The following is a 27,979-nucleotide window of genomic DNA, read 5'->3' as shown; positions in this document are numbered from 1 at the left end:
TGGAGAACTTGGAGTCCTTTTCCATGTGCCCCGAGCTGTACCCTGAGCACCCAAGAGCCCAGCTAGCTTCCAAGCAGGGAGTTGCCATCCTCAGCCTGGGCAGGCAGGACAGCAGTCTCCCCAGGACCCTGGGACCCCTGGTCAAGCTGGCTGCACGCTTGGAAACAGGATGGACACTCTGACAAGGCTGGAAGTTTGAGAAGCCTGAGACTCCAGCATTTTGGGGTCAAGGACATTCTAGCCAGCCTCGGAGCCAGAGCTCTCCAGGGGACACAGGAACATGAATTTCCCCAAAGTGTGGAGGGCATCCCAGGAGCTTTCACAAAGCATCCATCCACCAGGGAAAGCCAGAGAGGCTATGGGGACGGGGGGAGTTAGGATTTGGAGGAATGTGAAGCTAGCACTTCTGGCCAGAGTGAGAGACAAGACAGGTGGACATGCTTAACTTGATGAGGCATAAGTACTTTTAAAAAAGTCACTCAAAAATGATCTTCTTGTCCCAGGGATGAGACAGTAAGAGGTAGGTGAGGTGGCCAGGCCAGGCCTGGCCAAGGTGGGAGATGGGCATGTGTTGCACTAATCCCCCAGCCCCAGCCCTCACCAGTCCCCAGGCTGGACAGCAACAGACAAGTGGACAGCCGGCTCCACCCTGGCCACTGACTGTGCCCGGGGTCACCAAGAGCTTTTTCATGCACTTTAAGACACTAACAGTTGCTCTGCTCATTCATAAATACACAATTTTATTTGCTATTTTCAGGGGAAACTTAGGCATTAAACTGTAAGCTGATAAAATACAGATACCTAAAAAAGTATAAAAGTATAAATATCCCTTTAGAATAAATTTTAGTGAATTAAGTCTTAATATCTTTAAATTAAAAAAACACCACAAGCCTATCTATGATGTCAAGGTCACAAATTTAACGACGCTAAGCAGCCAGCAGTGCCCCACAAGTACACCTCAAGGCCAGCAAGGGCCGCCCTCTTCCCAGGGCTCGGCAGGGAGAACAAGTCACCAGGGGCTAAATGTGCCCTATAGAAAGGTTGCTATAAACGGTTAAAGCCAAACATTTAACAACATACAACAGACCTTACAAAAAGGAGGAGGTAAGTCCTAGGTGCTGGAGAACTCGGTTAATCAGGTTATTGGCAAAAAAGAAAAGGGCTCTGGCGGCATCTGAAACTAGACGTGTCAGAGCCTCCGCCCAACGTGTCAGCAGTCCCGGTGTCAGTGTGCACAGCTCCCCCGGAGGCCCGAGGTCAGGAAGCAGAAAGCTGCTGATTTGAGCCAGGTCCTCAAGACTCTGACAGTCCCCACAACCAGTTCAGAAAAGTCTGTTCTCAAAGCATGCAGACAGCGGGTTTTAAAGAAATTCTAGTAGCTCCAATGTCATGTCAGGTGGGCAAAGCCCGTGTAGGTTGTGAGTGAAGTCTCAAACATCCCAGAAGTTTCAGAGAGAACTGCATAGTTATACAAAAAAAATGAAAAAGCTGGCAAGAAAGAGAAATATTTGTGATGCGCTGTAAACATCCAATTTTCAACATGACCCGGAGTTTCAGCTCCAGAAGCCAGGTGGACAGGCCTCCCACCCTGACCTCCATCCCAGATGAGACAAAGGCACTGACTGACGGGCGCCAGCTCCCCTATAAGCCCGTGGGTTCGATATGGACGTGACAAAATTTCTACCTCCCTTTAAATGACTTAATAGATCAATCCAAAATGCAGCAACACTTTTAGGCATTTCTAAAAAGTAAAAACATTAGAAGTCTATCCACACAGGCAAAGAAGGGGTGCAAAGGTCTCTCGCCTGGAAAATACAAATGGAGAAGCCTTAACTGTTCCAGGCTGGGTCAGGATGGGAGAGCACGGCTCTGAAGGAGGCCCAGCCTTGGGGAGGAGGCCACCTCTGTCAAAAGCTGCCCAAGGCTATGAGAAACCGCCAATCACACCCAGGAGTGACTCCCTGACCGGAGGACCAGGGCCAGATGGAGTGTGGGTGACCATCGGATATCTAGAGCCCAGAGCAGCACGGCAGCCACTTGCTACCAGTGAGGCCCGGGCTCTTTTCCAGGCTGTTTATGTAGCACCAAGAACGCTGTCCTTTAAATGATCTTCGGTGATTAAAGGTGTCAGTCAGGAGCACTCAGGCCTGTGTGGCACTTGGAAAACCTAGTGGAGGCTCCCAGAGGAACGCCCACCCAGCCAGCACACCAACTCCTAGTGGGGACACCCGGTCTTAGACAGCTGGTTCTGTCTCTCACCACCCACCTCAGAGGCAAAAAAGGATTCACACCCAGATCTCTAGAGAAATTGTCAAAAGCAGGTTTCTTCTCATGGCCAAGCTTCCTCGACATGGCAGTTCGTTGCATCTTGGGAAAAGTAAAATGTTTCTTCGGCTGTCAAAACTGTGCTCCTCACATCCTTGAACCCCGTTCTTGTAAAATCTGAAAATGCCAAATGCAGAGAATGAGGACATGAGCCTTGGACAGCGAGGTGGGAACTATGCAGCCCTGGAGCCAAGTACACTGCTCCAAGGAGCAGAGCCCAGACACCTTCGTGGGCCTACAGATATCTCGGCTCAGGGGCCTGAGGAGCCAGCACCACTGGCCAGGGTCTGAGAATAGGCTGCGGACCGGCCCAGCTGACCCTTGCTGTGGTGGGCTGTCTTGAGCACCTCCAGGTCCCATGCAAGGGGACAGCCCCTCCAACTTTCCCCACTCTCTAGCCCAGCCTGAAGTCAGAGAGACACACCCTCGCCTCCACCCAGCCCCTTCCTGGGCTTCCTCCAGGAGGCTGAGACATGCACGCATGGCCTAAGGAGGTACAGCTCCTTACCAGACCTCAGGGACCCCTGGCAGTATCTCCCCCAATGGCCACCTCCTGCTCCCCTCCTGAGGGTGCCAGAGCCTACCTAGGGGCTTAACTGCCCACCTGCCAGGCACCAACTCCTGAGTCTTTCTCTCCAGCTAGCTGAAGAGACAAACGTACACAGACACAAACGTACAGACAAACGTACAACCAGGGCCTCTGGGATCCCAGAGGCTCCCACTCCAATCTTCCCCTCTTCCTTCTTCCATGCCCCGTTGCAAACCACATCTCCTCCACCCTGCATCCAGACATACAACCCTGAAGCCTGGGCCCCCAGGCCTGTCACCCAGTGCCCACACCCATCAGCTTGTTCTGCACAACGCCTGGCTGGGCTCAAATCTTGCACGGTGCATGGCCTCCCTGTGACTGGACTGACCACCTCAAAGGTGCCTGCCCCCTCCTTGCTGCAGCCAGACAGGACTCTATGGAACATGCACCTGACCCCACTGCCAGCCCTGCAGAGTCCACCGCCCCTCTCCTTCATACTCCTCCTTGGCATCTCAGGGCCAGAGTAGCTCCCCGGCCCCAGCCCCTCTCACCACTGGAATCATCTGTGGATCCCACCCACCTCCAAATTGGGCTGGGAGCTCTTCAAGGGCTGAAGCCACCTGGGGACAGGCCTGCACATTGGTAAAATCTACCAGTCAAACCCTACAGAGGCCAGGTAGAGGGGGAGGGACCACTCTATGTTCCCAGTGGGGGCTTTGGAACTGGCAAATATTGCTGTTTCACTATATCAAGTATGGCTGCTAAGCACCAGGTAACCAGGACAGAAAGGCCACAAGTCATAACCACAGCCACCCAGTGCTGTAAGATGACCATCCTGATCTCATCAGCGATCTAAGAGTGAGCTGCCTAGGGGCATTTTCTGCTTGAATTTCAGAGCTGAGAAAGATAGGGCTCCTAGGACACTGTGTATTTCTGAGCCCCCAGCCCAGTGCAACAGGGGGATGTGCCCCAGAAGCAAGCCAGCCCTACCCATGCCAGGCCCAGGCCCACATGGACTCTCTGGCCAGAGTGAGGTTCACTGCTTCCCAGAGAGGTCCGGCAGGTGAAGTTCTCAGGCTCGCGGTGAGTGCCCTGCATGCCCCACAAACTCCTGCTCACCAGCGAGGGTGGCTGCCCACAGCAGAGTGGCCAGTCTCTCATGGTCACCCAGGACGCGTATGAGTGACTCAAGAGAAGGTGCAAGTTCTCGGGAGTCGCTCTAGCTGTCCCTTCATACCTCTCTCTGCTGGTCCCCAAGCCTGGACCCTGAGTCTCTGAGAGCTCTGGGGATGCTCAGATGGCCCACGCTGCAGCCCCTGCAAGGTGCACCTTCTGCGGTGCTAGGAAAGCAGTACCCCAGACTGTGTGCCCCAACTCAGACCAGACCAGGGCAAGCCCCTAGGTTTAGTAGAATTTGCTGGGAAAACCCAGGAGGCCCTGTCAGAGGGACATGGTCTAAAGAGGTGACTTGGGGTGACAGTGCATCCTTGTTCAGCCCCTGCAGGGCCTTTCTGCCAAGGTGCTAGTCTCAGCCCCAGGAGGGTCTGCTGGCCCCTTATCCTTGCTGTCTGCAGGGAAAGCTGGGGCCTGTGGGGGCCCATAAAGCTCAGAGCTCCTCACTTTGTGAGAGTCCAGCAGAGCAGAGGGAGTATCTGAGTTCAAAGGACTAAATGGTGGAAATGAGGCCCACACAACCGAAATCTGCCTAGGAGCACGGTAATAGCGCAGGAAGGGTGCCCCCCCCAGGGCAGATGCCACGAGAACTATCTCCTAATGAGGGCAACCTGCCCTCTCTAGACAGAAGACCCCCTCCCAGGACCTGTGAAAGTCACAGCCCCGTCTGCCCTGGACAGAGTTCTCATCTGGGCTACCTCCCGCAGGGACCAGGGCAGGTCACACACCATGAGCAGCACCCCATGGGCAGGCTCAGGCGGGTCCGGTGGCCACTGTAGCTCCAGAGCTACTCTGTGATTAGCCCATGCCTGCGCCGCCCACAGCTCAGACCCGTGTGAGGGCCACCACAGCAGCTCTAGCTGGCAGATGCAAAATCAATAACTTGGGACGGGGACTGAAAGAAGCCCCTTTGTCCCTACTGGATGTTGGCCCAGTGCCAGCACCCAACAGACCACCAGTAGGTGCGGCTCCTCTAAGTTCATGTGGGCTCCCCTAGCACCAAGTTGGGTTCCTATCACGAGTCACCACTGGGCCAGGCCAAAGTCCAGGGCCTGCTGCCTGCTGCCTGCTGCCCACATGCTGCTGAGCCACTAAGATGTGGCTCCCACAAATGTAAACTACACACCTGATTTCACAGACTTTAAAGTGAGAATAGTAAAGTATGTCAATGATTTTTACCGTTTGCAGAGAAAGCTGGGCTAGATTGAAATGACATTTTGCCTACACTGAATTAACAGTATTAGCATAAATTTCTTCTTAATATGGCTACTACAAAGTTTAAAAGGACAGATGGAGCTTGTGCTATGTCCCCTGGGCCCTGACAGCTGGTCCAGACCTGCACTCAGCAAACATGTCCTTAAAGGGCCAGATAGTAAATATTATTTTAGGGTTTGTGGATCAAAAGGCAAAACTGAGGGTGTTATGTATTTATATAATCAACAAAACAAAACAAACAGAACAAAAAAAAAAACAACTACTTAAAGTGTAAAAGTTCCCCATCTAGACTGCTTGTTGCCGAATGGTTGGCCCTTCAGTGCTCAGCTGGCCTCATGCCTTCTGAGCTCCTCCCAGGGTGGAGGCTGAGGGTCTCAACTGTAGGTCTTGTTTACATTTGAGGGCCCTGGTGGGAGTGGAGGACCCTGGGATGATGCCTGGCTCATCTGCCTGCAACTTGCCTCTCTGGGCCGCGACTTGCCCAGTGCAAGATGAGAGAGAAAGCCAAGTGGTTCCTGCTAATGGAAAACACAGTTGGGTTCTGCAACCCAACTGGCCTATGAGAAGAGGCCGATAAGTGGCAGCTGTGAGAAGTAGCAGGGGGCATTGACAGAGTCTCCCTCCCATCACAGGGCAAAAAGAAGAAGGGCCCACATAGACTCTCCACCAGCATCTCTCGTCCAGGGCGCCACGAGCAGGGGCACTGCAGGCTTTGGCCTCAGGATCGAGGTCCAGCCTCTGCAGCCCTGAGCCCATGGCCCAGTGACAGGATGGGAAGCCTGTAGGGCTGGGAGTAGCCTGGCTCCAAGTAAGTGCAGGCCCATGTCCTTGCCCACTAACATCTATGGCAAGGAGGTCTGACATACAGGGTTTTCAGGTACTCGAGGCATGGTCCCAATCCCACCCACATAAGGATCTAAAGAGGACAGACAGACAGCCCATTCCCAGACAGGCTGGCTCCACTGCAGATCTACACAGTTCTCTGTCAACTACAGGCACAGGACACACATGGCGGAGAAGGAGCTGGGTCAAGGTACGGGGTCCATTGCAAGGGCGGCAGAGCTCACCAGGACATTTACACTTAATCTGAGTCATTCCCATCGTGACCCGTCTCCTCGTCGTCACTCTGGCTCGGCATACAGCATGCAGCAAGGGAGGAGAAGAAGAGAGGACACCATCAGTGCAGAGCGAGGCTGGGAGGCAGCGGAGGGAAGCCTACCCAGAAAGGCCTCAGCAACCATGGGCACATGGGGCCAGGAACTCCTGCTGTGCTGTGCAGCAAAGCACAGACCAACCTCATCTTGGGGCCTAGGCCCCAAACCCACACGCCCAGATCACACCATGGAGGAACACAGGTCTCAGGCATCTACCTTGCCCCATCTCTGGGTCCTAGCACTCCCAAAGTGTCAGAGTTTCCCTTCCTTCTGTGCAGAAAAGAACTGAACCTTGCCCAAACACAGGTCTGACCTTTGCCCCTAGCTCCTGGGAGGTCATAACCTCCAGGCCACAGTGGACAGTCTAACAACGGGAGGGGGCGGGGTCAGTTGGCCAGAGGGGCTGGACACTGCAATCAGGCATGTGAGAGATCAATCATCGATCAATCAGTCAGTCATGTCTAAAAGACCGAGCTTAGTAAAATCTCTGGACATGGAGGCTGGGGGAGCATCCTGGTGGGCAATGTTTCATGCTGCCACTCATTCTGACTCCATGAGGAGCACAAACAAAGGAGCCCCGAGTCTGGCTGGTTCCCTGTCCTCCACTCTATGTGCTCTCCCCTGACATATATGAACCCTCCATTTCCGTATTTCCTATAATAAACCGTAACCATGAGCCCAACAGTGGTGAGTTCTGCAAGTCCTTCCAGCAAACCATAAAATCAGAAAGCAGTTTGGAAAGCCCCTGAACTTGCAGTTGATGGTGGACATAGCAGCTCTTGTGTGGACTGTTCCCCTTGCTGAGTTATTCCAGCCCCAGCCATTCTCTCCTGCCACTTCCACCTTGAGATGGGAGGCTGGCCTGTCAGTGCCAGGAGGCTATTGCATGTGGCAGGGCACCTGGTGAGCAGTTCCATGGCAGTGACACTTGTTGCCCTCAGGACGTGAAGTACTGCTCCAATCAGGCTGCACACAGGTATCCCAAATCACCATGCCCAATCCTGCCCCAATGGTTTTCTACGGCTTTCCAATGGCCCCAACCATGCTCTGCCCCCATTTAGAAGTTGCTGTGGCCACCACGCTTCAGAGACAAGTATTTTTAGAGAGAGAAATAGGGCTGCATTTTCAACAGCAAAGAGATATGGGGTCACACCTAGAGCTCCCTCATAGCACAAACACATCTTTTCTGTAGCTAAAAAGCCACCTGAGAGAAATGAGCTCGGTTAGCTGCCCTGGTAAGCTCAGCTATGAAAACTTTTTAAGTTCAGAAATAAAAGCTTCTAAAAATAAACAGCTTACACAAAAGCCCTGTAATTGCTTGGAGAGAGATGTACCTCGTCAAGAGGCTGGGGGCTTGCAGGGAGGTATGGTCACCTTCCACTTCAGATGCTACAACCAGCACATTCCCAGGCTGGCCATGGGACTCGTTCATCCCCAGAGTGCCCATCTGCTGCCAAGCACCTAGGGACCTGCACTGATCTCCATGCTGTCCTGTCCTGAACAGTGGCAGAACAGCCCTGATCCCCATGTGAGGACTCTGGAGGCCCTGGGACATGGATAATCACAGGTGTAAAGACACAAGACTTCACTCTGTGGTGAAAAAGCTGCCTTGAGCAGGTGGAGGACAGCCACTCTGGGAAGGCCGGTGGGCATAGTGACTCTATCATCAGTTCTCAAGCCCAGGGGCAGTTCTGGGCAGTTGGTAGCCAGCTTAGAGGCCACCCCAGCCGAGTCTGTGGAAGCCCCAGGAAGCCCTAGTTTAATGTCGTCAGTTAAAATCCTTCTGGTTCTGGCCTTTTCCTACACACACCCAAAATACCCTTCGGCAGGCAGCACCCCAAGCCTTCACCAGGGCTGCCAGAGAGCCCTGCCCCAACCTTCCCAGCTCTGCTAAGGCCGTGCAGACCCCCCATGTCCCCCTCAGAGTTGGCTGTAAGGCTGTCTGGCTACTATTTGGCTCAAAGTTCTGAAAGTCCTGCCAGATGGAGCCAACCTAGGCCAATGCTGAGTTCTGTCTGTCCTGGAATCCCCGACCTCAGGAACAAACCCAGGGGAGATGCCACCAGAATCTTTCACCTCTGGAGAGAGCCAGCCACTGCTCCCTGCCACAGGGCTAACCCAAAAGCAAATGACACAGCAGTTCTGCTTTCGCCCTGGTTGCACTGTCCTCTCCAGGAGACAGAAGAGCCAGTGCCCACCAAGGAACACTGCCAGTTTACAAAGGGACTGGCCGAGGAAATGCTCCATGAGTCTAAAATGATAGCACCTGCAGGATCCACTCCTTTTACAGACCAAACTCGACTCCCAATACAGGATGAGTGTGGCTGAGACAGGTACCACCCAGGGGACCTGTCCAGCAGCCTCCATGCCCCAAAGCCCAGGAAAACAGCCCACAGTGGTGGCATCACTTAAAAGCACAACCACAACACTTCCAGGAGCAACTCTGTCCATGAGAAAAGGGGTTGCTGGAGGGCATGGGCTGCTGAAGCCACAGGGGATCGCCCTGTAGGAGAGCCAGTGTCCAAAGAACTCTCACTGCATCACCCACATCCTGAGTAAATTATGTATCCTTGGTTATAGGACTCTCCTTCTGACACATGAGGCGAGAATTATGTGATGACAAACAAGAAACACAGGTGAGCAAACTGCCAGGAAGCCTGCACAGCTGGTAATGCGATGAGAACAAGAGAAGATAAAGCTCTGAGGAGGAAAAAGAACCCTGCAAAGGACATCTTCTGCCCTCACAAGCCTGCTCTGCTGGCAGGAGGCCAGAGCATCTGTGGCTGTCGCTTACCTGCCAGCCCACAGTCACCTACCTTGGCTTTCTCACTGGGCTCGCTGGTCATGCCATATGGGGAGTTGTGCAACTCCTTGGAGACCACACAAAGGAACTCGGCCTGGTCTTCACTCCCATAGTTGTACGAAGAGCCGATGCTGACCAGCTGGGAGGAGAGAAGGAAGGTGTGATGTAAGCATAGGACCAGCCCACACACCAGGAGGGAAGCTCCAGCCTGTGAAAACCCACTGCAAAGACAGCTGACATTCAGGGAGACGAGGGACAGATTTCAGCCAAGAGGTTTTTAATAAACTCATGGAAAATAAAGTACTGAAACTTCCATACTTGGCACATACGCACCCACACCTAAACACTACCACATGTGCACATTTCATGTGGGACAGGCCTTCTTTGTAAGATAGTTGGCTCTTTTTAGGGTTTCTGGGCCCACAGGAGATGCTGACTGGCCACAGGGAGAGGGGAGCACAGATCTAGGCAGGGTGCAGAGGGAGGCAGGGCCGGGGTGGTGTGCTCAGAGCTGGACCTCTTGGAGCACACAGCAGAATCGCAGTTTGGCACACCAGGTGCTCTCTTTGCACAGGCCCAGAGCACACGCATGTGTCATCACACAAGGAAAAGCTCCCAGACATTCTGTCTGTTCTCACTGTGGTCACCAGGCCTTCCCAGGAAAAGCCAAGATGGACCCTCCTGCCCTACGGCTACTAACCAAGAAGGTGGTGGAAGGGAAAGCAGGCAGAGGCTGCTGATGGTAGACCTGCCTGAATTTCAAATACAGATGCTAAGAAGCTGTGGCTTCTGCATGTTTCAGTCTCAGTCTGTGTGAATCTACATCCCCATGGGCCTTCAGGTCACCACCATGGCCATGTTGGGGCTGAGGGCTGACTTTCTTGCTCTAGCCTACCTCAGAGCCAAAGACTTTTGTATCTTTAAATGTAAAATGAATCAAAAGAAAACCACTGAAATTGTATTAAGGCCATGAACGACATAATTAATGAACAAGCAAATACCTGGAAGACTTCTCACTCTCCAGCCTCTCTACAGATGAATCTGCACACATAGGAGAGGCCAGGGGTGGGAGCTCTGCATGCAGGGACATGAAAAGGACACGGTGGGGAGGCAGGTGCAGCCAAACAAGGAACATATGTGGAGTGGTGAGTGAGGCCAGCATGGCCAGAGGAGAAAATATCACAGGGGGCCCACAGAGAAGGGGCAGACATGCTCTCCCTGTGTCTCTGCAAAGTCTATTCGAGGTTCACAATCATCCCTCAGGAGACAGGCCCTGCACCTATGGACTGCAGGGGTAGGTGGCCCTGGATGCGGATCAGGCAGTAGGTGTGCAGCCACTTATAATTAGGTCCACCCAGAGGCCATGTTTTCACGAGGCACCCAAGCCTCTTCAAAACCTCGCTCAGAACTTTGTTCTGGCCTCACCACTGACCACTGGGTGACCCTGGGTTAGGTTCTGCCACCTTGCTGGGCCCAGGCTCTCGCTCCATGTGCCCTGCAGCAAGCAGGTCCAGTTCTTGCTTCTGCGAGTAGATTTCTCATTAAACAAACATGAATGTGGTTCTGGGCTTTCATGGGCATCAAATGGCAGAAGGATGTCCCTGAAGGACAAATGAGGCAAAGTGCTTAAGAGAGGACCATGCTCTTTTTGATAGATTTGGGATCCACTCAGAGGAACTAAGGACAAAGTCCCTAAGCTGGTCACAGGGAGGAAGACGCCCGTGCAGGAGGCAGGAGGTGCCCTCTCCCTCTCAGCAGGAGCCACAGAGGTGCTTAGCTCCACTCAAAGGTGACCTGGTTCATAGATCACAGGTGACAGCCTCTCCCACTTCCGCAGCCCTTGTCCAAGCTGTGCACTGAGGGACAACAGGAGGGGCAGTGAGAGGCTGCTGGTCCTAAGTGAGTCTCTGGCAGGATTCTGATGGGGTCAGAGCACGAGAAACACACATGCAGACCACAGGACCCCACTTGGACTCCCTGGTGCAAGGGCGAGGCAAGCTACATCATCAGAACAGGACACAGAGTAGCCCTGGTGGCTGGTCCAAAGGTAGAGAGAGGGACACAAATGCTGACTGCACCTGTCTTTAGTGACATTTTAAAGGGACTCCAAGCACTCTACAATGCAATCCATTATTTCAAAAGACCTAAAGAAAAGGGGCAGACTTAATTAGAAGGGGCACTGGGGTGACCCTGTTATTTCTCACAATCTCTCTCGGCAGGACCACTTGCCATGGACAGAACATGCCACAGATGGAAGCTAGCAACAAAGGAAACTCCCAGAGACCAGAGGGGACCCAGTGAGCAGGGCGGTCACTACCTGGGGCTGAGGTCACAGATCCAGTGTCCACCTTTCACAACCAGGCCTTGGGCTGGGTGCTAGACACAGTCACAAGGCTGAACCTCAGAGTCTCTGCCTAAGAAAGTGGAATAGTGACTCCAAGCTGGTGGGAAAGGTGCTGGCCATTCAGAGAACACCCTTGACGTGTTCTGAGACCACAAGTACTGAGCACAGGCGCACAGGACGAGAACAGTATGCAGAGCTGCACAGAGGGAAAGAGAGCAGGGAAGAGGACCCAGCACTTACACACTGTCACATCAGTTTCAGCCTGAGGCAACAGCAGAGCTAATAAAGTGATGGAGTACAGGCGGACCAGCATCAGCGGCATCTTTCTAATCAAGGGCAGAAAAGGGGCTAGAGGGCTACAGAGCAGCCCCATCACGAACAGCATTCATGGCACCTGCAGCACAAAGGAGCCCAAGGCACCATCTGCTCATCGAGCACAGGAGGGGCTGGGCAGACAAAGGGTGGGACAGGGAGGTGGGGCCAGGCCAGGATCCACTCAGGATGTCAACCACATACACACTAGCCGCCAGATGGAAGCTCAGAAAACAGATCCCCCGAAAGAATGGGGTAGAGTAAGAAGAAGAATTGCAGAGAGAAGAATGGGAAGGAAGCAGTGGGTGGAGGCCCCAGGGGGGTTCTCTATGAACAAATCCACCCTCCCCACAAAAACATCAAGGTGCAGGCTGCTGTTTGTGAGATGTGCCAGTGACCCATTTCTAGGAACCACAGGTGTCCAATGCTTCATTACTGGTCCCTGGGGCCAGTAGCTCTGAGGACTCAGGTGGGGCCCTCTGTTATTAAAAGTTTCACTGCTCCACAGGCTCACATCAACTCAGTCCAGGGGGCCCTTCACCTGCTCAAACTTCCAGCCATCGGACATGGTGGACACCATCTGCGTGAGCTCCTCCTCCTGACACTGAAGCACACGGTACACGTGCTTCACCGGCACCTGCAAGAACAAGGGCCACAGGTGAGACAGGCCCCACACAACCTGCTGCTCCCTCCCTGTCCCAGCAAGCCTGCCCCAGGTACAGATTCCAGGGATAGCCCAACAGGGGATCTGATGAGGCTAACGTTTCCTTCCACCTCTGGGGCTCAGGTCATAATGCCCAAAGAAGCCCCAAATGCATCTACCAAAACAAAACAAACAGGCTGGAACAGCTGCCATTTTCTGCTTCCTCATCCACCTCCAAAAATATTTTAATTTCTAAATTCCAAAATAAACTGAGTCATTTCCTAAAATGCCAAGAGCACTTATGCCTAGATGTGAATGGACGAGGACGTCCATCTCTCTTCCTCAGAGGAACCACACTAAGTCCCTGAATCCATCAGCTGGGGAGGGATTGACAAGGAGGCCTGAGAGCAATGCAAGACCAACCCCACCCCTGCTCCTAGCAAAGCTTTCAGATATGCACAGCTCAGACACAAGCCTTCCCTTGGGCTGAACTGGCTTCCAAAAGATTGATCTACCTTCTGACCTAGCCACCCACCTGACCTTCCCTGAGTTCCATTCCAGGCATGGTGTCTGGTGATGGGAGTCCCTGGGGAGATCTGCCCTCAAAGAGCTGTTACTCCAGCAGGAGGAGGTGGCCACTAAATATAACACACCTGTAACCAGGGGGAAGGGGCTGAAGAAGCTCCAGGTTGTATTTTGATGTTAAGGTAGTGACTCACTCCAGTGACACTTGAATGACAGGGTCACAGCCTGAAGTACAATTCTTTCATCTATGAGACAACATTGGTATGCTACCCAGCCTGAGCCCTCTAATCCTCACATAGGTCCTGTGACAAGGGGCTCCTCTACATCCCCTATGCAAGAGGAGACTGAGGCACACAGGTTCAGCAGGTTCAGTGTTGGCCCAGGTCACATGGCTCGTAAGTGGGGCATCTTGGGGGTGGTGGGGAGGCAAATTGGCTGGAGATGATCAGGAAGCCAGTGGAAATGTCTCCTCCCAACTGCCCTGGTGCCCACTATCTCCCACAGGAAGACTGGGTGCTGGGTGTGTGGCTGGTCCTGGTCTCCCAGGTGTCACTTAGGCATGCCCTGCTCCCTGGCCTGGCCCCTGACCAGCCACTCTGGCTAAGCTAGCCGCCAGATGGAAGCTCAGAAAACAAAGGTTAAGAGCTCTGGCTGGTCAGGGACTAGAAGCACCCAGTGGGAAAGCCCATGGTGGTGGTGTGTGTGGTGGGGGGAAAGGTTTTAAGTAAACTGAGATTCTCCAGATAACAACAGCTCTAAGGAACCGTCCACTTCATAGCATCCTCCTAGAGGAGCAGAACTCACTGGGCAAGGACTTATCACTCTGCTCAGGGGTAGAGCTAGCGCAGAGACAAAGACTAATAATACCTTAGACCCTTTGGCACATCCCTTCATTGAGGGGCTGGACACAGCACTTTAAACACTGGCCTAATGGGAAGCAGAGTGGTTGTGCAGGCTCCATCACTGCCAAGCACACAGGTGGCACAAAGAGAACCGAGTGAGCTCTTCTTTTTCAGTAAGGCCGACTCCTCAACTCACCAACAGAGGCCTGCAAGACCCCTGCCTCCACCACCTGCCCCCAGCTCATGACCAGCTCTTCCCCTTGCTCTCCGCCCCACACTGGCCCTCTGAATGGGCAAGCACATGGCCCGTAAGCCCTTTGCACTTGTGCGCCCTGCCTGCAATGCCCTCCCCAAACACACACACTCACTCCCCCTTGGAGGACCCCGTTCCCTGCCACTCTCTTGCTCTCACGGACTTTCTTTTCCTCCCCAGTAGCTGTCTGCCCCTGCCCCATCCCACTGGGGTGGAGCTCCCTGAAGGTAGGCTGGCCAAGGCTGGAATGTGCCCTGCATGCCTGCCACAGTGCCAGCTGGCAGCACCACAGGAGGCGGCTAGAGAGTAGGCCATTGGGCACTAGGATGATGACAGAGGAAGACAGACATCAAAACAGGACAGCCCAATCTTAAAGCCTTACAAGGTCCTTGGTCAGTGAGGAGGGAAGGGTGAGAGTCGTGCATACACACTAGGCCTTGGAAGCTTCCAGCACATTGGTCACTGGTCTTACCTGTGATGTTTTGCTGTCTCGTTCTCTAATTTTGTCCTTTACAAGTTTTATTAGTGAGGTGATATTGTAAAATTCTGCTTCCTCTAACACTCCTGAAATAGAGAAAAATAACTATAATTTTCAGCAGATCAAAGAATGAACATTTCAACTCAGCCTTGCTGTGGACCTGCAGCCTGTGCCTGGCCCACTGAAGGCTCCTCAGCCCCCATCCTAACACCCCAAAAGAGTCGGTGCAGACACTCTTGGCTCTCAGAGGGATTCCCCAGGACTAGGGGCAGAGGGTTCAGATCAACAAATAGCACATTTACTGAACACACTCCTGTACAAATCTCTCCAGGTGACCTTCTGGGAGCAGAGCTCAGGTGCATAACAGCTGGTTCGCACCCAAGTCAGGCAGGTGAGGACTCAGAGCTCCACGCTGGGCACGAAGGATGGAACGCAGGCGTCTTCCCTCCATAGCCCGCAGCCATCTGCCTTAGGCTGGCTGACTTCCCACCCTCTTCATAAGAGGTTCAGGCCAGGCCAGGCAGCTGTGTGCAGGTCTCTTGAGTCAGTCATTCGGCATCTCAGTTTCCCTATTCAATCATTAGACTTGCAGGTGGAGGGGGTGCCTCCTTGTTCCAGGACTCTTGCCAGTTTAGGAACTCCTTTCCTCTCAAAGATGGTTGTTTGAAATGTACCACACTTAGGGACTTAAAATCTCTAGGAATTCTAAAGAATAAATTGGAAAGGCTCTGCTTCAGGGATTCCTCATGGGTATTCCAGAAGTTTCAAAGTATGTCTTCTGCCACCATGACTGGTCATCCCGGCCAGCCCTTGCTCTCCATGGCATGGTCCCTCCACCGGCAGCACTAGGAGCTTGGAGCCATGGACTCTGCCTGCCAGATCTGCTCAGGCTGCCTCCTAACAAGGTCCCCAGGCAAGGCAACAGAGGATGAGAGTGGGGGCGGACAGCAGCCTCCCAGCAGGATGTCTCTCTTCGGGGCTACCCAAAGGGAGGCCACATCTAGAATGTCACTTCTCGAGATGACTCTTGGTGACCATCATCCCATCCTCAGATTTGTGTAGGTGAAGACTGAGGGGCATTGCAAATGAGCACCAGAAGCTTTAGGACAAGTGCATGGGCCTGAAGAGCACATCTTCCTTCCACCTGGACACTCCAAGCACCACATTCTGATGAAGGGCAGAACCAAGAAATGGTGTCCACTGGGGTGTTTCTCCTGAAAGCACTTCCTCTGAGGCAGTAGGAAGGCAGGTGAGTAAGGCCAGGCAGTGAGGTTCGGTCACATCAAGTACCCCTTTCCAAGCAAATCACATTGGGAACAGGCTGTGAAGTTTAGCCTAGAATTATACAGTTGTGCACACTCAAAGGAAGGGTGCTTCAAATACACAAGTATATGTGCATGAAAAAGGGGATCCAGAGGTGCAGAAGGCATGGATTAAGATGTGCCAAGAGCTGAAGGAAGACACAGTTCAGTACCAGCAGTCGTTCGGGGATGTGAGCAGAGCAAGGAGCCGGAGCCCACTCTTGAGCAACAGTGCCCTGAACCTCTCTGGACCTCCCTAGTGTCTGGAGCCAAGCCCACACCAGAGCATGAAGATGCATCAGCCTCGGGTGTGGTGCCCACAGAGCTGTACCTGGTGTCCCTGCTCCTTGTGACCAAAGTCTGAACTTAGCATAACACTTGAGAACAAACAGAACTCAGAGATAATGGCACAGTGCTGTCCTGAAAGGAGAGCAGACTCAGGGTGACTGAGATGCTGAAGGACACTTGGGAAACTCACATGGCAGGCACATTCCTAATACATGGCTCTCAGACTGTTATAGCCAAAGAATGGGCAGTCTCCCAAAGCAGGAGACCCGACCTTCACACATCACTAACTGGACACTTCAAGGAGGGGGTCCATGGATCGGCCCATAGCTGGGGGAACCCCATAGTGGGGTCGCAGAGGCCTGGGCTGAAGTCCCCAGGCCCTTCTGCTACAGTGGTCCTGATGGCCAGCCCAGCTCTGAAGAACCTTTGCTTCCTGAAGGGGAAGAAACTGAGCCAAGCAGCCCCCTCACCTCTCTGAGGCCAGTGTCTGCTGCTTCATAGGACACATTTGCAAGGAAGCTGAGGAGCAAGTAAGGGGACTCGGGCACCTAGGACTTCTGCAGGAGGCAGGGGCACATGGATCCCAACCTGGCCCCCGGCACACAGGGCCTGCTCCTTGAGGGTGGCTCAGGCTCAGAGAGGTCCAGCTGGCACCTTCACCAGATCCTGCCCTCAACTCACCTTCCTCTGCAAGGTCTTTGTTAATGACCAGCTTTCCGTGTCTCAGGTAGTTCAGCACAGGCCCAAAATAGGTGGGGTCCCTGTCGATTAAATAGGCACCTGTTTCATCCTACAAAGAACAAAGCACCAATGTGAATCCTGGACCAGAAAGCAGTGTCCCGCAGATAATCCCAAGCCAGGCCACATTTAAAGGTTTTTTTGAGGCATGCAGGTTTTATGTGTCTCTAACAAACAACCAGATCAGCGTTCATGGCACTTTAGGGAACCCCAAAGAGATGTTGCATGCCTCCTGCCATCTGCAGCCTCCAACCCTGATCTGTCACCATTTCAGGGCTAAACCAAGTTTAAGTTCTGTTTTGTAACAAGGTTATCTCCCTTTATTCACTGAGAGGCAAGTGAATAAAGGGGCCTCTTTCCTCACAGCTCCAAAGATTTCTGAAGCTGATCCTTTTCTCATTTTAGACACCGTCCCACAAGCATGACTAACAGACTCTCCTCCACGGAACCCTCTTAAAGGCAGGGCTGACGCTGACAGTTCCACTTCTGAAAAACACTGAGACATGTGCCTCTGCAGCCAGCGCCTACCCTTCTCATTTTGGGGCTCTTCCCTGGGCAGGTGAGCAGGACTGAGGTCAGCGACAACAGTCCTCAGTCAAAGGCACATGGAACAAAGCCTCGTTTTCCACTGCAAGGTAGCCCCAGTGCTTCCCAGTGACTGCTGACCATCAAGGGAGCCTCACCCAGTGAGCTCTGAGCTGTCTATAAAACAGACCACCAGAGGGTGCCCCTCCTGCATCTGGGCCAGCCCTGGTTCTACACCTAGGGCCAGGGCCTTTCTGAGGGTCAGGGATGCTTGCCACCCACTGGCATGTCTTCAGAGTCAGCTCCAACCACAGCCTCTCAGTGGCCATTGCAGCTGTGGCCAGGGAGGGTGGACACTAGGGTGAGGGCAAACCCTACATGACACCATCAGAGTGGACACCATAGAGGTCACACAGAGTAACAGGCACAGAAAGCGGGTAGGGGGAGTCTATGGCAAAGGAGCCACAGTGGTCTAGTGGAGTAATGGCGCCTGGGATCTAACAAAGGCAAGGGACTTGATGCAGACTTGTCAGCTGTAATCTGACTTGGGTCAATGAGTATGACCCCACCCCGGCTGCCTACCAGTGGAACTGCTAGGTGGATGAGAGACGGAATAGCTCCCCTCCACACTAGCGCCTGCAGCCCACTGAGAATCCTGTTCTCTCCTACAGGCTCACCTGCCCTCCTCAGGCAGAGCTTAGAACCTGGACCAACAGCCCCAGGGAAGGTAGTGGGTACTGAGGCCTCCACCCTGAAACAAGAAGGTGATTCTACAAAACAGTCTGAGAGTAGAAGTGGCCTCCCTGTCCAGAAAACAGCTCCCAGAGCTCAAGAGAGATCTTCAGCAGGCAAGGGCCACAAAGAAAAGGGGAGCAACTAGCTGACCCTGGCTCCAGGACAGCATCTGCTGTCTCTGCAAGGTAGGTGGCAAGGTAAAAACACCTGAACCTCTTAGATGTGCCATGCCCATAGGCAACAGAGGCCAGAGACACAGGAAGGCAGGAGGCTTCTTGACCACAAAGCAATACTCTACGTTAGGACCCTATTTCTCATTCCGGAGCCTCAAATTCTCAGTTTTGTGAGGTAAATAAAACCTGGTAGTTTCAAGGGTTTCTTCTCTAAGTCCATGATCATAAAGCTATAAAAACCTGCTCTTCTTATCTCAATTAGGGCTCCGGACATGGAGGCACTTGGCCTTGAAGCCTGGGTGGTCTGTGTACAGGCCCCACTCAGCCCAGAGTGCCTCTGTCCTCACTCATGTAGGCCCAGGCACTCAGCCTAGTCTCCCATCAGGGCCTGAACTGCCTCTCCCACCACCATGAGATTCCTGTTCTCCAGAGCACTGTTCCAACTGCAAAGACCTCCCAAATTCTTCCTTGGGACCCAATCCCCATCTAAGGAAGCATTAGTGAGACACTGTCCCATGACCCCCTGACTCCGGGCCCCCTACTGTTCTCCAGGCAAAGCCAAAGGACTCCATGGACCAACTTCCAGAAAAATGTTCCTTCAGTTACTGGTGAAACAGCCACATGTCCTACAAAGAGGCCAAGGTCTAGAAAGAAAGAGATGGAGCTTCCATGACATTGAATCAAGGGGCTTTTCCCTAGCCCCCCAAATGTATGAAAACAGCCAAATCATGACATTTGCACATGACCAAGCTCAGAAATTATTCGTCAGCTCACTGTTACCTCACACTCAGCTGGCAGAAGGTCAAATAGGAAAGATCAGATGAGAGAGGGCTCATGTCCGCCTCCCAGGGGCCTCAGGTCAGATGGCAGGCTCAAGGCCACACAACCCAAAAGCTGGGAATTGCACTCAGAGCTGGGACTCAGCAGGAGAAGAAAAGGATGTTTATTGAGTGCCAACAGAATGCTGAGCAGCACAAAATACACAAAAGTGGCCCAAGCCTACAAAGCCTGGGATGAGGGGATGAGACGAGGAGGGAAGGGAGGGGAAGCCAGATGGAACTGTGGCACCCATGCCAGGCGTCAGGGGAAGGGACAGCTACTGGGCACAGAGGCAACATAGATGGAGATCCCGGACAGGGCACAGGGGAACTGGCACTGTGCTGGGTCTCAAAATGCGAAGCTGATCTGGAGAACTGGAGGAAGGGGGAGGCACTCTCGAGACACACACTGCATGTCCCTCTCTGGGGATCGACAGGCCTGAGTTAGTTAAAGCAGTGATTGAGTGACTCCTCCCCGGCACCTACAGTTCATGGCTTACCTTAAAAGCCCATATGAATTTAACACTTGAATCCTTGTCCTATTTTTAGTACAAAAATGTTTTCCCAAAAACCTCACAGAGGCCACTCCGAGATACTTGATCAAACACACCAAATGTTAGAAAGCTTGGGCCAAGAGCACCTCTAGAGAGAGAGGGGATCAGAGGCCTTGGCACCTCATGTGCTTGTGTTGCTAATGAGGAAATTAAAAAAATACAAAACAGAGATACAGAAAATACAGAATAAAACAAATTCAGAAGTCTTAGTCTCATAAGCAAAAAGAGAACCTTCTCAGTGGTATCTACGCTAGCAGCTGGGCGTGACTGAGACGCAGCTGCCGGCACGCTGCACTAACGTCACTTCACGTCACTTCACAGGTCGGCACCAGCAACGAAGGAGACCCCGATGATGCACACTTGGGGAGGCCACACTTGCAGCAAGGAACCGGACTAAGACTTAACACCGGCCGGGTAGCAAAACTCATGATCTCTCTTCTTTCTCCTCTCTCTCTCTCTGTCCTTGTCTCGACTTATATAACAAGCGTGTACTACATTTATAGAGTGGTGAGGTTGGGTTTCTTGTTTTATAAAACAGCCAGAATTAAGACTGCTTTCTCGACTAACCGTTTCCCTCTATTGACCTTCCCCACTTCTCACTGAATTAGCGTTTGACCTACTTGTGAAGTGCTGGCTTTAAAAATATACAGCTACCCTAAAGGAAAATGCTGGAGGTGGCTCTTGAATATTTAATGGGAGTGAGCACACCCGCCCCTCCCTCCAGTCCACACACTGGGGAGTTGGGAGTGAGGGGAGGCTCACTGATGCCCAGGCTGGCTGAATCCCACTCCAAGTGGGCACAACACCCAGGCAAAGCCACTGGTATCCAGCCCTGTTCCTGGACCTAAGGGCTGTGGGGTGTGGGGAGGGAGCTGCCAGGTCACAGAGATGATGCCCTGGCCACAACCAGGGGGAGCATGATGCCCACAGTCTATCAGGAGGAGCCAGTGGGCAAGGGCAGGGCCTTTGAACTCCTAGGAAACCCCTGACCTGTGGTCCCAAAATGGAGGCAGAGAAGACAACCCTGACTGGGAACAACCAAGTGGGCCCCACACCACACTCCTCTAATCCCGCCTAGCATCTTCAGCCCACGTGCTCTGGGATGACCAGTAAGGCACCCGGGCCACTCAATAAACAGCCCCCGAGACCAAGGGTCTCCCAGCCAACACTGTGCCTAGAAGTAAAACCCAGCCCTCAAGTTAAAGGCAGAATGCGCGGGTACACTGGAGCCCCTTGTCCCTAAGGGCACTACTCCCTTGATGCAACCTTGTGGCCTTGAAAGCGACAATTAGGAACAAGGGTCGAGAATGCCAGGCTCTTGTGTGAGATTCTAAATGGAAAATAATTCTGTGGACATGTCTCACTCCGGCTCCATGAGTTCTTTACAGAGCATCTGCACTTGGCTCCTTTCAGTCATCTGCATTTCCAGAAACACACTAGGAAGTGGACACAGACACTACTTTGTTGCAACAGAAAACGAATGGCCGCTGGAGAACTGAAATTAAGAGGGCCGAGTGTCCTGAACTAAATGCGAGATATATTCTCTGTCAAATTTCCCCCATCTAAATGAAATGCAAAAGCATAGAATTTTCTGTGCACAAACATTTGCAATCAACCTAATTCAAAATACTTAGATTTTACTCTGAAGTTAACTATTTTAACTGTTTCAAATTGACACATAAAACCTTCACTTCTGCATTCTTTTCTGCTTTGTTTCTTATAGTTTCTCAAAGCCTTGACCCAGAGGACATCAATTATAAACAAGGAAACGGACTTCTTGGAGGCACCAGACTCACTGAACAGGGCTGGACCTCAAACAGCACTAAACTGATGCACCACCTGGTTCTGACAGTTTTCTTTACACGAGACCCCACAATGCCCTCTGTGCACCCAGAAATCTGAAACCCTCCAGCACACACAGGCAATAAAGGAAAGGTGAGGGCTCTGGGTGGAGAGGGGGGTGGACATGTCAGGCCTTGACTCTCAGTGCTGCCTCTGCCCGCCTCCCCTGGAAACAAACCCCCTCAGCCCCCAGGGCCCTGACCCACAGGCTGCCTTCTTAGCCTGAGGGCCGCCCTTCAATGGTGCTTAAAAACAGAATTTAGGATGACACACAGGACTCAAATGAGGCTCATCAGAAGCAAAGGCCCCCACCCGTGAGGCTCCTGAGACTTCAATGCAACAAATACGCCTCAGGTTCAACTGAGGAGGTGTGGGGGCAGGGGGAGTCCCACCAACCTTCATGAATAGTGGAGATGGTTCACAGAACCCTGTTCAAGTTGGCATGACTGGGCCCACTTAGAGAAGGCCATTGCAAGAGGAAGGACAGTCGTAAGCAGGACGTTATGGTTGACCTGCCCGACCTAGTGCCACCTCCCTAGGGAACACTGCTATGAACACGTATGTCACAAGGCAAGGAAACATCCACCTGCCCGGATTTCTCAGGTACTTCCTTCCCTAGAGACATTCCAGGTACAGAACACCTGCACATAAATCCCCTACAGGTGCCACATTACTTATTTTGGAGGTGTGAGTGTCCATGTTTGTCATCACATTTCTGGCATTGGGAAATCAACTAGAGATGAAAACAGGCAGACACCATGACCCCTGGGGCAGAAGCACCAGTCGGAAAGACCCGGGGTCCCTGGCTGTAAATGTCCTGTGGTGGCTCTGGCAGCCTGGGGGCAAAACCTTCTCAGGGCCAGAGTCTCCAGTCCCCTGGGCACCAGGCGCTCAGTGCCCACATGCCAGACACTGCAGACAGGACACCAGCCAAGGGTTCACACCTGGCCCGCTGCTCCCATGAGGCACCTGAGTCCCCCCGCAACCAGCTGTCCCGACAGCCACCGCTTTGCCAGCTCCCAGGTGGCCTCTGCTCTCCTCCTGCACTCGGTCCTGCTAGTGGATCCAGGGCAGAGTCCGCCCTTCCTTTGAGCTGAGGTCAAAGGGCAGGCCCGAGGCTCCTCTGTTCCTTCACCCGCTCCATCCTGAGGACTGCCTGGCGCCCAGCACTGCCTGCTTCTCCAGGTCTGAAAAACCAACCTCGGCCTCTCAGCAGTGAGGGGCTGGACCAGCTCATCCACTCAGAACCATCCTCACCCACCCGAGCCTGACTTGCAAACCCAAGATCCTGGAAGCTCAACTGCTTAGGAAGCCAGAACCCACCAGAACACAAGGCCAGGAGAGACGCTTGGAGCACCTGACTCGGATGCCGCCGGATGCTGAGAGCCCATGCCAGCAACACACACCACGATGGCACGTGAACTCAGGAGCGGTGTTCTCCAGGCTCAAAGACATCTAGTTTCTCGGAAGAAATGTCAGTGTCTGCCCAGGAAGCTGTGCCCCTCCCTGGACATGCTCCAGTGCCTGGAGTCGGACCCCGCATTCCAGCGCCTGTCCTAAGACAGGCCAGGGGCTTTGGGTGGAGCATGAAGAGGCAGCACAGGGAACAAGGGAGACAGGAAGACTGGTTCCCACACACGGGGCTCCCTGCTGGCTCTGAGAGGTCTGAGCGGGTACATAAGATAGACAGACAGTGCCAAAAAACATTCTGAGGGGGGAGATGAAAGCATTCTTGGTACACTGTTCCTAAAAATAAAGTACAAAAGTAAAATGAAGACTGCTAAAAGCCTTCTCTATTGACTGCAATGACCAGGCACCAGGCGGGGCAGGTGTTCCATTCATCATCTTCCTTAATGCTCACAACTCCTCCAGACACAGAGGAGGAGATAACTTACCCTAAGCCACACACAGTAGGCGAAGTTGTGAGTGGAGTCAAAGTCAGGCCTGAGTCCCTAGTCTCACTGTCACCACGGAAACGCTCCGACCCTCCATTACCCGTATCCCACCAACTCCAGAATGGAATGTGCTGGATGCTCTGCAGAGTCTGGGGAGAGCTGCCCAATTAAGGCCTGGTGAGAGTACCAGTGCTGGGGGCAGGGGGGGGCGGTGTCGCTGGCATCCTGGCCACCTTGCCTTGGTGCCAAGCAGTCAGCTCCTTAAAGGACATTAAAGACTGCTGGCCCAGTGACTGCTGACCTGGAGCATCCCTGCAAAGGAGCAATGAGCTCTCACTCACAGGTAAAAGCAGCCACAGACAACCCGGCAACGAGTGGGCATGGGCATCTCTGTGTTCCCCTAAAACTATTTGCAAAATCAGGCAGCTGGGCCATTATTTTCTGACCACTGCTCTAAACGCAGTCACCGTCCTGCTGGAGGACAGCTACTGAAGGCTGCATGTACAGTTGACAGAAAGAGGAACTGCTGTGCAGCTGACACCACTTCCTCCCAAGCCACCCACAGATAGCTGATGGTGGGACAGCTGATGGCCTGGAGACGATGCCCTGATGCAAGCTCTTCTCACTCCTTCTCAGGACTTTCCAGCACTGACACCCAGGCAGGCCCAGGGAGGCTCAGGTCTGAGGGGCCTTTAAGTTAGACACCTTGTGAAGAGGTGACCGCAGCATTCCCTGGGATCCCGCACCTGCTGTACTGGGGAGGGACTGCTCCTAGCATGCAAGGAGACCGTTCCCTGAGGTCCTGAACAAACCACAGCACCTGGTCAGGGTAAGAACACGCCTAGTGCCACATCCCCAAGCAAAGTGTAAAATGACATGAACCGGTGTCTCGGGACACCCACTCACAGCCTCCGACAGGCCGGTGCTGCTTTCGTCAGTGCAGAGGATGCTCGTAGGAATTTGGCAAGCTAACCTTTCACCTCTTAGTTACACTGAGCAGAAATTGACCTTTCCACTCTAGTTATCCCCACTTCTCTTGCCAAGCAGCTGAAAAGATCGGACTTTCGACCACACCCCTGTCACTTAGCCGTCTGTAATAGTTCTTTCACTATCACCAGTCCTGAGACTCTTGCCAACATCAAGTACGCCCAGACCGAACACAAGTAAAGATCTGCAAGGGGCATGTCATCAGAAGCACACTGATGGTCCCGCCCCTCAAGGACCTATCTGACACCACAGAATCTGCAACCCCGAAGCCGGGACAATGGCCCTGTCAGAGGACAACCCGGAGTTTTCTCTAGGCCTGGCTCAGCTGGAGACCAAACCCCCCTGAAACCCCTCTTCATCTGACTGGTGTCCCACCGCCAGCAGTTGTATTTCCCGTTGCCCTTTAACTCCTAAAGCATCTCCAACGGATTCAGCTCTAAACAAAGTCTGACCTGTTCAGCAATGCCTATGGGCCAGTCACCATGGAATACAAAGAGGCATAACCCAAATGATTCACACCTCAGGTGTTTACAAAGCACTTCTGAGAAGGCGTATTATATCTAGCCTGTCCATAAGGGAACGCAGAAGAGAAAAATAACCCAGGACAGTTGAAACGAATAATGCAGACACAGCCCCACTGAAGGAAGCCCCGGGAGGAAATGAGAATTCACACTTGGGCTGTATAAAGAGAACGTCATGGCAGCAATGGGCCTAGAGTCAGAATTTGAGACAAAAAGGTCAGGGTTTGAGGGCTTGGGGCTCGGTGAGCAGTGGGTCCCAGGCTCAGTCCTGACACAGGGAATGTGAAGACTTAGGGGGAAGGACCAGTCGTAGCCCAGTTCCCCAGCTTCCCTAAGAACCTGTCTGTCCACATCTTAAAAAGCACTGCTCCCACATGGCTTCAGAGACTGAACTCCCCACCAGACAGTCTGCATTTATCAGCAAGAGACCACAGGCACTCTCCCAGTGAACTGCAAACCCATCAGGTTCCTGAGAGGCTCCAGGTCTTTTGTTTCTTCGAACTCCTCCTCCTTAAATCTCTCCACCTAACCCTCTGCCCTAGTGCTGCTGCCTCTGCAAGCCCAGGTGCTCAATAAACACTAGTAAATGCCCAGCAGGAAATCTTCCACTAGGCCATTGCTTATGTTCAGCCCTACGATTATCTGCCAAGTATGCTTTCATTAATCTTAACTAGGAGGTCAGGGCTTGAGATTTTTTAGTGTCAATCAACATCCTGTTTCTTTCATCGTGTAATTACTAGTGTCCCACTCTTCCAATCACTGCCCCCACCCCGCCCTGAGATTCCTCCTCACTCAGGGTTTAATTATCTAAGAATGAATCTCTGGGACATTCTTTCATCAGAACCAAGGGAGGAAAAAACTGAGGACACCAAGTGTCTTATACATTTTCTCATTTGAAGTAAAACACTCTACTACTATGACTAATATGAATTAGCATTACTCTTTCTGGCAAATTCACATTATCTGTGACTAAAACTCTATTTACTATCAATTCTTTTTTGGGACAGAAACTGTATCTGCAGCATTATCTTCTTGTTCTAAATTTCAGTTTTACATTTTGGATAACAAATGTAGTTAAGTGGAAGATGAAATAAAAAAGCAATGACAATGTAGATAAATTCTAATACAGTACCCTCCCCCAAAGGGCTCCTATTACAGTAAAGCATAATTTTTTAAGTAGTCTCGAAACAGTAAAATAAAGGGATGAATTTACTTAACTGTGCAAGCTATAGTCAGTTGTCCTTGAATCAACTATTTCAGGCCTGAATAGACAGCCATTGCCTCAAAACAACCCAATGGACATGAGCAATTTAAAATCTGACTCAATATACAAAACAAGAACAGCCTGAGTAGAAATGCTAGTGAATGACCACTAAGACCCACTGTTTAAAAAGAAAAACAAAACAGTAAAACATACACCCATGCTATAAAAGGAAAATCACAGCTAACAAAAGCCTATTTCTATCCTGGAGATGACTGTCATTTTCTGGGAGACCAATTCTCTTAGAGAGTTGTCAAATAAGCAATGAAAATAGCTGAGGGTGTGGGGTGGGGAAGGAGAGGACCAGAGGGCTAGCATCTCAAACTCTGATTTCTATCCATGATGGGTGGTTTTGTGGTAACTCAAGAGTTCTCATTTTCTGGTCATAAGGTCATGCCACTCTGAGGATGGTCTCTGTCAGGCTTCTCGAACTTTAACTATCCGAATCTTTCTGGGAAGCCTTATCTTTGGCAAATGATGGGCAAGACACAAAGCCAAGTGTAATTATGCAGGCCCAACTGAAAGATTCAGGAAAGTAAGAATAAAGCTTGTGAACGCCCTAGGATAAATATAGGTAAAAACTACTTTTTTAACAGCCTTTCATGAGTTTCAGTACTGTACAGTTTGTACAGCTTCCAGGACACCCTTCCTCTGCCACAGAAGTCTTTCAAAGTAAAGATAATCAACAAAATAATTTCTATTAACATCTGGACAACAGTATGAGCATTAAATTTGATAAAAGACAAGCGGCAAACCAACCTAGAAATTCCTATTCTTTTGCGAGGGCAGTAGGAAAATTAGTATAATTAGAAAGCAGATAAAATGATTTCCTACTTGGCCCTTCCTTGACACTCCTAAGACATCCCTTAATATGAGCAACATTCTTTTTAAAATATCACTCTATGGACAGCGCCTTCTTAGTATGCTGAATGGGGTGCGTGTTGTAGCCGAAAACGATGGAGCGCCAACTCTCTAAATGCAAGTCACTGGGAAAGGCAGGCCACTGTGTCCACCCCCACACACACACACACCACCCCCCTCCGCGTCACCCTTAAGTCAAACCTCTGGAATGTGAAAAGGTGAAAAGAACGCAAGAGTTCTCCGATTCCAGAGCCAGTTAGTACACTGGGACGGAGAAAAAAAAGGTATTCACACACCACCGGCAAAAGGATCTAGGGAGAAAAAGAAAGTAGATCCAGAGCAAAGTCCGGGTTGTGGGAAACCTCCTCCGCGGAAGAGCAGTGAGGGCGAGAAAAACACGCTCCGAAGTGGAGTAGCTGGGATCCTCAAGGGTGGTGGGCGCTAGGGCGCCATTGTCTCTCCCGAGCCCCAGACAGGGAGATGGAGGCTCGGGTCGAGCTAGTGACGAGGGGAGCATAGGGCTGAGAGCCCGGGGCGTGTCTTCTCAGCGCGGGCCAGGTCGGCCCGGACCCGGCTGGCCGGCCCGCGCGGACCTCACCTTGTCCGAGTCCAGGTCGGGGTCGGCCTGGCACAAACGGTACAGGAAAGATTTCGGGTCCCGGCACAGCGTCTGCCGGGTAGTGAGGAAGTAGGTGCCGCCGACGTTGAGCCGAACCCACTTGGACACGCTGCCGGGGCGCTGGACTAGAGCGCCGAGTCCTGCGCTGCAGCGGCGGCACAAGCCAACCCCCAACCCCACCCCGTGGCCGCTTGGGGCCGGCTGCAACAGCTCGCAGTGATTCTCCGCCATGACTCCCACCAAGCCCCACCACAGCTCCCCACAA

General features: G+C 52.4%; 1 protein-coding gene and 1 long non-coding RNA gene across 2 annotated transcripts; one reads left to right on the top strand and one right to left on the bottom strand.

Annotated features, from left to right (window-relative positions):
• Positions 1 to 715: 715 nt before the first annotated feature.
• KCTD5 (potassium channel tetramerization domain containing 5) lies at positions 716 to 27,979 on the bottom strand. The gene is made up of 6 exons (XM_039885058.1): positions 27,694 to 27,979; positions 16,867 to 16,975; positions 14,591 to 14,682; positions 12,397 to 12,492; positions 9,213 to 9,338; positions 716 to 2,442 (listed from the first exon to the last, which is right to left on the bottom strand). The coding sequence occupies exons 1-6, from the start codon at positions 27,943 to 27,945 to the stop codon at positions 2,413 to 2,415; spliced, it is 705 nt and encodes a 234-aa protein (XP_039740992.1). The 5' UTR covers positions 27,946 to 27,979; the 3' UTR covers positions 716 to 2,412.
• Positions 19,958 to 23,345, top strand: LOC120620282 (uncharacterized). Its single transcript, XR_005657796.1, has 2 exons — positions 19,958 to 20,142; positions 21,452 to 23,345. It is a non-coding gene; the product is annotated as an uncharacterized LOC120620282 (long non-coding RNA).

Source organism: Pteropus medius, unplaced genomic scaffold (assembly GCF_902729225.1).
Source record: "Pteropus medius unplaced genomic scaffold, Ma_sr-lr_union100, whole genome shotgun sequence".
In the NCBI taxonomy this organism is placed as follows: Eukaryota; Metazoa; Chordata; class Mammalia; order Chiroptera; family Pteropodidae; genus Pteropus; species Pteropus medius.
This window is presented reverse-complemented; position numbering and strand designations above follow the sequence as displayed.